This window comes from Miniopterus schreibersii, assembly GCF_964146895.1.
Source record: "Miniopterus schreibersii genome assembly, chromosome: 9".
NCBI lineage: Eukaryota > Metazoa > Chordata > Mammalia > Chiroptera > Miniopteridae > Miniopterus > Miniopterus schreibersii.
Window position 1 is genome coordinate 2,320,431 of NC_138118.1, and position 12,070 is coordinate 2,332,500.

The 12,070-nt window shown below is 49.8% G+C and overlaps 1 protein-coding gene across 13 annotated transcripts in view; it reads left to right on the forward strand.

Annotated features, from left to right (window-relative positions):
• Positions 1–12,070, forward strand: part of KMT2C (lysine methyltransferase 2C) — a 181,885-nt gene that overhangs the window by 85,586 nt on the left and 84,229 nt on the right. For all 13 annotated transcript variants that reach the window (XM_081147756.1, XM_081147762.1, XM_081147765.1 and 10 more), the window contains exons 8-9: positions 4,644–4,815; positions 7,092–7,206. In XM_081147756.1, coding sequence (XP_081003882.1) covers positions 4,644–4,815; positions 7,092–7,206 — 287 coding nt within the window. The remainder of the gene's footprint in view (positions 1–4,643; positions 4,816–7,091; positions 7,207–12,070) is intronic.

The window sequence follows — 12,070 nt, forward strand, 5'->3', positions numbered from 1 at the left end:
CAGTGAAAATCATGTAGCATTGGACCTTGTCTGTATTAATTGCTTTACGAAAAGATAGTTTAGCTCTTTGCTACGGCTCAAGCTATATGGATCCATTGAATATAACACTTACCCTGCTGGCTCAGTGTAGAGCAGTGTTAGGCTGATACCTGAGTTAGGAGTAAGAGTGACATCTTCTTATGAAAGTTGTCAAATCTTAACGAAAACGCAGCCCTCATTAGAGAGAAATCTCAGCAAAGAGAGAGCGTCAGTGAGCAAGGCCAGGCCTCAGTGGGAAGCGGTTGTAGGTGCTCTGCCATAGACTGATGCCCTCCAGCACTGTTCTCACGGTGATGCCAGGGTACATGGACCTTGTCTGGGCAGTTCACACCAAATGCCCATCGCGGGGACACGCCCAGCCCTGCTTCCCGGGGAGGTGCTGCCTCCAGGGAAAGCTGCAGGGCCTGAGGAAGGGCGGCTGTGGGCCGCCAGCGAGTCACTGCGCCTGGACCGCGGGTCTGCGCGGCGGACCGTGGGGGCAGCACCCGGGTGGCACAGGCCGGGTCCCCAGGGCCAGGGTTCGTCTTCCTCGGTCCGCAGCGAGCGGGAGGGAGGCTGTCTCAGCGCTCTCCCCTCCCTCGGGCACTAGCTGCCCCTGCTCGGCTCTCGCTCCTGCTTCAGTTACGCTGTTAACTCCAGACTCCGTCCCTTGGCCGTCCTTGTATCTCTGGACACGACGTCCTGCTGCTTTGTGTTACCCTAAATTCTGCCAGCCCCCGGACCTTCCTTTCTCGCCTGCCTGCCTGCCTGCCTCTGCGGGCCAGCCTCTCTGACTGCGTCCACGATTTCCATTCTCTTGCTAGAGACTCCTAGAGACTCCCTGTGACAGGTCACCCGGCGCAGTGACGCCGCAGGCAGAAGCCAGAGCCCTGCTGCGGAGTCCGCCTTACCCCCGCTGCCCGACCTCACTGACGTGTCGCATCTTTATTCACGGCACATTTATGCTCAGTCTCCTGTGCTTCAGACACTCGTGGGCAGCATAGTCCCTTCCGGCCTGACCCAGTGCGAGGGTCCGAGACGAGCTGGTTTCTCTTTCCCTCCATCTCTTCAGAGCCGTCGCTGAGGGAGTGACCTCGTCCAAAGCTTGGCCTTCCGCTCCTCCCGCTCTCCCTTGCTCGGGTCCCCATCAGTCCCCATCACTGCCCCCCCATCCTGTGCTGTGTCCACGCCCAGGGGCTCCGCACCTCCTCCGCCCTCCCGGTGGGCTCAGTGCTGGCGAGCGGGGAGGCGCGGCCTTGGAGCCGGCCGACCTGGGCCTCACTCCCGTCCTGTTAGCTTTAGTCTCACACCCACGCTCCTCCGCTTTCCCGCTGCTTAAAGAAAAATCTCACATAGTCGTTTAGTTACTGCTTCAAACTTGCTGTCTCTGGTGTGCAGACGTGTGTGTATGTGTGTCTGGTGCGCATACATGTGCGTGTGTGTGTGTGCATACGCTGACAGGAGACAGCGCCCTCAGCCGTCCAGCGGGGTCCCTCGTGCCGACCTCCCGGCGGGCCAGGTCTCTGCTTGTGTCCTCTCTCGGATGGGGACGTGGTCAGAGCCGCCCCTTTTTTCCTGTTACTATTTGTACTTACCGTGGAGCAAATGGACCTGCACCCAGTGTATCCTGCGGGTGTTTTTCTTTGCTTAATTCATAACCAGTGATCCATACTAACCAAACAATACGACGGCCTTGTCCCTGCGGAGTCGCTGCGGCCGGCGGAGGACGAGGTTCTCGCTGCCCTGGGACGGCGTCGGGCCGAGCGGGCGGGGCGCGTGGCCGCCACCGTCGGGTCACGTCAGCACACGCAGAGCAGCCGCACCCCTCGTGGCGTCAGGAGAACGTGCGGAGACAGTTCCCCCAGGAATCTTTGGAACCCGGGGCGTGTGTATGGGCGCAGCTCATCTCAGTGTGGACGGCCGCACTTCGCTTGTTCGTCGCCGCCTGTGGCGTGGCTGCCGGGGCAGGCGGGAGTGTCGGGCGGGCTCCAGGAGGTTCCGCGGGAGCACGTTGGATGGTGTTCCTGGCAGGTTACAGAGGAAGATGACTGAGCATCTGGTCATCAGAGTCCGGTGTCTGCCCCAGTTTCTCGTATGTTCTGAGGGTAGGCGGACACCAGATTCATTGTTAAATATCCTACGGCTTAAACTAGTAAGTATTACCCCTCCCTCTTAGTACTAATGGAAATAACTCACCCATTATGCCATGTCTGTAAAAAATGAACTAATGTGTGACATTTCCACTTTTAAATTAATGCCTGTCAATCAAAGAGCCATCGAAAAGTGATTTTAGAAGCAAGTCACTTAGTTAAAATATGTATTTAATAAGACTTTATTTGTGCCGGGCAGCTGAGGATGCCAGGTGGGAGCAGTGTTGTGTTGTGATTAATGAAGCAGCGCCTTCCAAGTGCACAGAGAGGGAACCTTCAGCAGCGGCACACACGGGCTCTTAGGTGTGCGATAGTCCATGTTCGGGACACGTTCGCGCAGAGATTGGAGAGTCTCTTTGGCAGGGGCTCCGGGCATGACAAGGAACCACATTCGGGCAGAGGGAACAGGCCACGTCCCAGCGCATGGCCCTGACCACGGCGTGTTCCGTGTGCAGCGAACTGCTCGCCGTGACCAGGAAATGCTGGTGGTCCCGAGAGTCGGTTGGAAAGGGAGGTCATGGTTTTCTGTTTTGGGGTGGGTTTTTTGGTTTTTTTTGCCTCATACTAGAAAGTTTTAATCTTAATTTTAGGTGTAAAGGAAGAACTGGTGAAGTTCCAGCGTCAGGGCCTAGAGGCACAGTGTTGAGACTCTCTGGGCGAGTAGGAGCTGATTTAGGGAGCAGGCCAGGACCCGCTCAGGGGCCGTAGTGACCAAGGCAGGGAGCGCGAGGACCGAGCTGTCCTCATGGAAGGACGGGGCACGGGCGGCCGGCTCAACAAGAGCCGGTGTCCGGTGGGTGTGTCGGGTCCGGGAAGAGTCAGAGTCGACGGTGATACTGAGCTGGTGGAGAGAAAATGGGAAGACTTAGATTTTAAAAGGGTTTTATTTTAGAGGCGTTGGGTGAGTATCTGTAGGACGTGGTTATTGAGGTCCAGGAAAACTTGAAAATGATGCATTGGGGCTGGCGATATCGATCAGGGGACCGTGGGAGTTGGTGTGATCACAAAGAGAAGGCACGGGGAATTAGAAAGGAAAGAACAGGCTGCACTCCTACAAGACACCCCATTTAGAGGGAGCGAGAGGCACAAAAGCCAGCCCAGGAGGAAGAGATGGAGGCAGGTGGACCCTACGGAAACCGGGAGACAGGCCGTGCTATCAGCCCAGGGGAGGGAGGTCTTACTGCGGGGGGGAGGGGAGGCGGGGACAGTAATGCAGATGCCCCGAGGTGCACTCAGGTGAGGCCTGAAGGGTAACCTGGAGCCCACAGGCCATCTTTGGCTGCCTCATTAAAGCAGCTTCGGTGAACGTTGGGCGTGGAGCCACCTGGGGTCCGGCCTTGGGGCGGGTACCTCCCAGCCCGGGGCTCATTTGCATAACTGCCCTAACTGTCAGATGTAGGCATAATTATATATATTGTCACATAGGTGCAATTTTATTTTATTTATTTTTAAATATATCTTTATTGATTTCAGAGAGGAAGGGAGAGAGAAACATCAGTGATGAGAGAGTCATTGATCGGCTGCCCCCCAACCCCCACCCCGACTGGGGATCGAGCCTGTAACCCGGTCACGTGCCCTGATGGGGAATTGAACTGTGATCTGGATCCTAGGTCGATGCTCAGCCGCTGAGCCACGCCGGCCGGGCTGATTGGTGCGGTTTCAGAAAACATTACCTTCCCTGTTTCGTGATGGGCGTGTTTCACTGTGTACTTGGCAAGGCAGTTTATTCTTACAGTTACTTCTTGTTTTAGTGGTAAAAGAACTGTTAAAAGTTCCATTTCTCTTGATCCACTTTTAGGGGACAGATGGTGTCCATAATTATATAGAACTTAGCGTTTCTCACTAGTGGCGGTTACTGCAGCCGAGCACGGAAGCAGTGCTTGAAGTGCTCACTCTGGTGTGAACGTGTAACTTCCACCCGATGTTCTCCCACACCCGGTATTTCCCAGTATTAACAAACCCCACCTTACTTGATTTAAATAAAAATTAGTCTGTTTATGCTTAAGAAACATCTTTAATTGATATTAACATTTCTTAATCTTTGTCTCTTGTCTGACTTTGTTAATTTCAGAACATATTTACCATCCAAATAAAGTGTTTCTTTTTACACGGCCAGCGGCCCTCGGAGGATGCTTCCCCGTTTGGTTCCCTAGCAGCGCATATTGGGCGTTAACTAGGCACCCAGCATTGTCACTGGTACTAGGGATGTAAAGGTCCATCAGAACCGGTTCAAGTACCTGTAGGCACAGATCCCAAAACTGGATGATTAAACTTAAGTGTAAATAAATTTAGATTAAATACATTGCATTGTTTTTATGGGGACAGTATTCTGATTGGATGTCGCTTCAGTGTGTATAACGTCGAGTGTCTGAAAAATTTATCGTGCAAATCCCCTTAAAGTGATTTTTAAACTGTAAAGCCAGAAAAATATCCAATTCTTATACAACGATTTCATTGTTTTACCGTTAATTATAGCAAAGGAAGATGCAAACTGTGCAGTGTGCGACAGCCCGGGAGACCTGTTAGATCAGTTCTTTTGTACCACTTGTGGTCAGCACTATCATGGAATGTGCCTGGATATAGCGGTCACTCCATTAAAACGGGCAGGTTGGCAATGTCCCGAGTGCAAAGTGTGCCAGAACTGCAAGTAAGTTTTAATTTCAACTCACAGGTGTGTATTGAGCTTGCGAGAGACCCTGCTCGTAGGTGCAAGGGGTTTGTGTGATGTGCTAAAGGTTGATGAGACCGCAGCTGTATTCATTCCCATTGCCTTCATCATGTCTTAATTTAAAAAACATGCTAGATATGTATTAACATTTATATTATTCCAAGACGAAGGCTAAACAAAAACTAATTTTAATCATTTAAATTCCTCTGGTTGACAAAAAAGCTAATTTAAATTTGCCAACAATTTTTTAAGTGAGTGATATTAACAATTTAAAATAAGTGTTAGAGACATAGAAGCTTGGAGCTGGCTGGAGAATCTCAGAGGGAAGCGGGGGGTGGGAGCGGGTGGGGAGAGATTAATCAGAGATCCTCTCTGCATAAATGCCTGACCCGAGGACACTGACAATAGAGTGGGGAAGGCCTGGGGGGGGGCGGGGGCAGGGTGGAAGGGATCAAGGGGGCGGAACGGGACATCTGTAATATTTTGAACAATAAAGAAATTTTAAAAAGTAATAAAACAAAATAAGTGTCAGGAAACTAAAGCAGCTTCTTTAGAGGGAGACTTGGGGAGGGGATTTAATAGGAAAATAGACCTAACTACAGACAGGAGCCATCCGAGTGAGCCACCTTCCCTTCCAGGAAGAACAGTTTATACTGAGATTATTGTTTTTAAAAAAACACTGTATTTCTCTGATACAGTTACCTCAGTAGAGTCGCCATACACTGAAACAAAGTATCCTATGGCATTTAAACGTTTGTAAGGGGCAATCTTTTCCTATTCGTTCTGTTCCATCCTTCAGGTCATTTCTCCAGTCTTTTCAGTAATTTTTTCTCTCTCATGCTACTAATTAGCGTGATAATGTGGGGCTGTTACCTGCATCTGCTGCAGTCTTCCAGCTGTTTACAAGCGGAGGGCTTCTGTAACCAGGAGAAATTATGCCCACCGCTGCCACAACCAGTCTGTTTTATTCCTAATTTAATTTGCTAACAATAAGCATCAACATCTCAGAAATATGTGGAATAAGTAGGATCCAGTGCTGTTATATTTTGGTAAAAATTAAAGAAAATACCAGTCAACAGTTATTTGGTACCTTGTATTTGTGCCTAGTTTCTTGGGTGGGAATGAGAGAACTTGAAGAAAGAGAGCTTTTCCTGAAGATCTTTCCATGAAGCTGAGGAGATAAATATGCAATTTTATATGTAGAATTTGTTAAGCCCAATAATAGATAACTGGAGGCCAACTAACCCATTTACTTTTTACTTCTGTTTACCCCCAGGTCTAACTCAGCGTTTCCTCTCAGCTCTTCTCACATTCCCCAGTTTTTCTTTCTCCTCATGAGTTCAGTTCTTAGTATCTGAGAGTGATTAATAGCCAAGAATCAAGGCAGAGATTATTTTTTTTTTTAGTATAGTACTTAATAATTATAAGATTGTTATTTTTATACCTATTTATTTAGCACATGTTGCTTAATGAGTATTCTAAGGCTCCAGGGGTGGGGAACCTTTTTCTGCCAAGGGCCATTTGGATATTTATAACATCATTCCCGGGCCATACAAAATTATCAACTTAAAAATTAGCTATGAAAACTCCTAGATTTAGTGAATTTCGAGTCCCATCTGCAGTTGCCTTGGCAGAGCCAGATCAAGGGGTTTTGAGAGCTGTATACGGCCCGAGGTCTGGGCATTCCCCACCCCTGCGAGTCTAAGCTCTTCAACCAGAATTGTATTTAATTCTCACAGTAATCTTTGATAACTATTCACGTTTTATGCCTGAAATTAAGAGGACTCGAGTCTAAGTTACTCAGGAGTCACGCAGCCAGAAAGACAGCAGTCCCCGTACAAAGATAGGCCTGGTGCCAGATTTGAAACTCCTTTTATTATGACCCTGCCTCCCCTGTCACTGAGCCAAGGGGTGTCCCTTCAGCTTCACCTGCCAGTCAGAGCCCCTCCCAAGAAAGGACTCGTGAGATGCTGGAGAGGCCAAGAGCAGAGTCGGTCATTTGCCCTACCCCCTCTCCCCTGCAGGAATCCCACAGTGACCAGAGCGGGTTCCCCATAGGTGAGCAGTCAGTAAGGAAAATCCCCAGGGAGCTTGGGACGAAAGCTGTCACATCCTCTAGGGGGTTCCCTTTGTCCGTGTCTGCACAGGGACCAAACAGACACCGCTCAGTGCCCGGGGTGGGGTCTCTAGTGATTGCTTATGTTACAAACATAAGGTCAAAGGTCAGGCATCATTAATGCTATCTTATTTTTTAGACAATCGGGAGAAGATAGCAAGATGCTAGTGTGTGATACGTGTGACAAAGGGTATCATACCTTTTGTCTTCAACCAGTTATGAAATCAGTACCAACCAATGGCTGGAAATGCAAAGTAAGTTGTTTATTTTTTTAAGAAAAATATCAGCATCTGTATATGTTTTTTTTTTAAGTTATATAGAGCATACCGGATACCTCTGCAAATCTATGCATTGCCATCAACTTTAAACAGCCCTATTGATGCATAAGTGATATATGATAAACTGTACATATTTAAAGTATATAATTTAATGTGACACATGTCTACCCTCGTGAAACATCCTCACCTTCAAGATAATGAACATCTCATCTCCCCTAAAAGTTTCCTGGTGCCCCCGAGAGCCCCTCCTTTTCACCGGTCACCACCCCTTGTCTTCCAGGCAGTCTGATTAGTTTGCATTTTCCAGAATTTTCTATAAAGGACATTTATATAAGATATATTCTTTTTTCTCTCTCTCTTTTTGGTTCTGGCTTTTAAACTATAATTATTTTGAGATTCACCCACATATAGGGTGTCCCTCCAAAAAATGTATACACACTTTTAATGGCTGATAGCTCACATTTTAAAAATGAACTGTACTTTAGTAAACACTGCCTTTATAATTATTCAAAGTGCGTGTATACATGTTTTGGGGACACCTTGTAGTTGCTGAGCAGTGGAGACGCCACAATTTGTTTATTGAATCACTTGTTGGTGAGCCCTGGGGTTGTTTACAACTTTAGGCTGTTATAAAATGCTGCTGAACCTGTTCACTAACGCTGCAGTGCTTCATGGCTCAGAAAGTGTTTTTTAATGATTTATCTTTAATCTCCCCAGAAATCGCTGAAATAGGTAGTCTCCCCAGATGAAGATACGGAAACAGAGACATATTTTTAAAACTCATTAATTTAAAATCCAGAGATAAAATACTTTAAAATTTGATAAGCTTCTAGGTGGTTTTATAGATTTTTATATGTACACATATTTATGTATGTATGTAGCGCTTGCATTAAATATTTGGGATCATATTATATATGCATATATATGTGTATGTTGTGCCTCCCCCGTGGTAGTTTTAGTAAGTGATTGACTTAGGTATTTGTTTTTTAGACGTTGTTTAAAGTTTTCTCTTGGGTTTGAAGAGTTAGATAAGATCTAGCCCTAGCTACTTTAGTTCAGTGGTTAGAGCGTCAGCCCCACAGACTGAAGGGTTGTGGGTTCAGTTATGGTCCAGGGTACACACCTGGGCTGCAGGCCGGATTCCTGGCCACCGGGGCCGCCTGCCGCGTGCGGGAGGCAGCCAGTGGATGTCTCTCACATCCAGGTGTCTCTCCGTCTCTCCCCCTCCCTTCCACTCTCCCTGAAAATCAGTGGAAAACATGTCCTTGGGTGAGGGTCAACAGCAACAACAACAGAACTATGGACATCTTTCCATTGTTTTTTTAATTGCTTAAGACGGGTGGGGAACCTTTTCTCTGCCAAGGGCTACTTGGACATTTATAGCATCATTCTCGGGCCGTACAAAATTATCAACTGAAAAACTAGCCTGCTATACTTGGTCATACATTTCATTAACTCACCCCTAAGGGGATGGCTGGAGCTGCTTCTCTTTGGGGAGGTCTTGGCAGGGCCAGACCAAGTGATTTCCAGGGCCGTTCACAGCCTGCGGGCCGGACGTTCCCCACCCCAGCTGAGGATCTCAGTCTGCCTGACACTGCGCAGTGCGTATTCTCACCCATCCTTCGAGCCACATTCAGTCAAGTCATTCCAGTTAACAAGGCCAGTCTTTCTGCAGTTGTTTTTAATTTTCTGGATATTCTTGGTCAGTGATTCTCTGTTCGCCCATCTATTTGGGTTTTTGGGTCTCTGTGGCCCTGAGGTGTTCCATGCTGGTCTCTGAGCTTCCGTCTCTGAATCTCTCAGCCCTGTAGGTTGGCTGACAACCGAACCTATGGGGAGAGTTACTATAGCGCCAGGTAGACAAGTCTTAGAATTATTTGTGCATGGAAGCACAAAACGTTTAAGTTCTTGAAGTAGAAGGTAAGAGTGACTCCTTTACTGTTATTTTTTAAGTTAAACTTATTGGGGCGACACTGGTTAATAGGATCATAGAGGCTTCAGGTGATATGAGACCTGTGCATTGCACTGCGTGCCCGCCGTTAATTCTCACCTGACTGAAGAAAACTTTTTTTTCCCTGTTTAGGAGACAGTTACAAAAATACTGTGACCTTTCCTTGGATGTTCTCTAGGCTGAATCACACGCTTCCTTTGAAATCCGTGTAGGTTAAGTGATAAATGCGAGATCAGGAGCCGGGAAGGGCCTAGTGGTCAAGTAAATCGCCCGAGCTTCGGATCTGTGACAGGACAGGAACTGGACCTCAGGCCTCCCGCCTGCAGCGGACTGTTCCCTCCCGCACGCTAGCCGCCCGGGCGGTCATCCTGTGCCCGCTGGGCCGGGCCTGGCTCCCAGAGTCACTGAGAGATTTCCGGGTCTGGTTTTCATGTTGTGCTGGGACGTAGACTGTAGCAACCCGAAGACTCCGGGACCACGCTGTCTGCGCTCCCACCACGTCGAGGGTTTTTAAAGTTACCTTACATTTTATAGAACAGACACGAGGCTAGGCATCCACTTCTTTTACCTACAGGAATGACTCTGACTTTTAAAATAAAACCGAGTAGAATTTATAAAGTAAGTTCAGTGGTGCTTCAGTTTTCGAATGTGATCCGTTCCGGGAGACGGTTCGAGCTCTGAAACGCTGGAAAACGGAGGGATCCGCAGCCCACAGCTGGGCCTCAGGGCCTTGCCCTCAGCGGGAGCCGCGGGGCGTGTTCGCCTCCCGAGGCGAGTTCCAGAACCGAAGCATTTCCTTCCTGGGTTTACGGCGTTGGTAACCCGAAATGTTCCTCCACGGAGACGTTGGAAAACCGAGGTACCACTGTATTCATTCAGTCAAACAAATAGGTTTTTGCCTTGAAACTAAGTGGCAAGTCTGGGCCGCGCAGACAGATACTGGGTCAGGTCTTCCCTCGGCTTCCTAACGTCGCTCCCGAGAGCGCCGTTGCGGGGGCGCTGGTGTCTGGCGGGGGTCGCGGGGTGCCCGTGTTTCCCGCGTGTCCTGGTTGCGCGTCGCTGACCCCAGGACTCCGGCGTGAGACGCCACCGGGCCGGGGCGCCGGGAGGCTGCCCCCGTGGTGCAGAGGCGCGGCCCCCGCCCATTGCGAGCTGCGGGCAGCTGTCCTGGGGTGACCCCCGCCACGTGCTGCGAGGGGGCCGGGAGCCCGGCTGCGCCGCGTCTCCTTTTCCCCGCGACTCGGCAAACCCGCACCTTCCTCCTGTCTCCGACCGCGCCTGGGACTGATAGCGACACACAGATGCTGAGTGCGGGTGGTAAAATCTGCTTTGCGGTTCCTCGCAGGCCGGTTGAAGTCACACCAGTGGCTTTCGCTTAGCATTTCCCTGAGACACTTCCAGGATCTCGGGACGCCCGGAGCCCTCCCGGGGAACGTCTGTGGTCTCCCTGCGGCCTCCCATTCTCGTCCGTCCCATTGGCACAGAGACGCGCCCCAGGGACCCCTGTCCTGGCGCTTCTGTTTGGGGTGGCGGGGTGGGAGGTGGCCCCTGGAGGCGAGGCACCGGGCGCTTCCAACTGGAGCTCCGGGGCTGCGGGGCTCGGGCGGAGAGGGGGGCCCGCCGAGCCTGTTCCCGGAGCTGGGAAGGGGGGCGCTGGCCCAGGGGCTGGGTTGGGGGGCTGTTTGTCCTGGGGGGGGAGGTTCCTGGACGGGGGCACCTGCCGGGAGTGGGGTGCGGGGGAGGGGGGGAGGGGAGGCGCCGGGGGAACGGGGCGCCTGGCCCCGCCCCCGCGCAGGTGAGGTGCGCGCCTGGCCCGGGCGGCGCCGCACGTGGTCCGGGGCGGGGTGGGGCCTGGGGGCGGGGCCTCCGGGCGGCGCTGCCTCAGGTGTGGCTGAGCTCGGCGATCGGGTCCTGGCGCGAGCTGGGGGCGCGGGGCTCCCTCGCGGCCGGGCCCCGGGAGTCGGAGCGACGCGCGCCCCGCCGCCGCCACCCGCCTTCTCGCGTCTGAAACAGGCCGGATCGTTCGTGCTCTCCGCCCGCCCCAGGGAAGGACGCCTGAGACTACGCATTTACCTGTGGCTGTGGTTTTGGCTGTCCCCGAACTAGTTGTGTTTCTAACCTTATTTATGTACGTTTGACCTAACGCCTTTATTTTTTAGGATGTGCTTAAGCATGTTCATTTCTGCCTTAATTGTATTTAATCAGACAGTTTAACCAGTGTGGTTTTGCAGATATTTTGGTACTTGAAATAGTGACTTTTTAAGGTGTAGTATTTGTGTTTTTAACTTCATTTTGTTAAAGTCATGTTTTGACTACAGCATATAAGGACGTAGGTAAAATTGACATATCATTTTTGGTATTTGTTTCTCCTTGTATTTTACTTCTTTTTTTTAAACCAAACTCGTGTTTTGTGGCTATTACTGAGGAAGTAGGCGAGGCCGGTGTTGCTACATGTATTGTGACTTAATCAATATAATGCTGCCTTTATCCTGTGTGACGCTTTTATTTTTTTGACCAGATACTTGGGGGTTTGGTTTACTAGTTGAATGATCTTTCCCCACGTTTTTTAAATTTTGTATCCTTTGTTGTAATTTAAAATGTATCTTCTGAAAGGTTAAGTAGAGCCAGCTCTCCCTGAGGTTAATGGTTGTGATTGAAATGCTTGGCTATTTTAAGACCAGCTAGTTCTGTTTCCTGCGATGATTTGCAATTCAGAATCTTACTCTGTGAATGTTAACTGTTGAAAGTTTAATTTTTTATCTCTCACTTCCCATTGAAAATGCAGAAACGAGAGATTTTTCTTTCCTTCCTCCTTTGTCTTGGTTAAGTTAACTCAGACTATAAACCTCGTCACTTTTTCTTTGCAAAAAAACTATATATACACACACA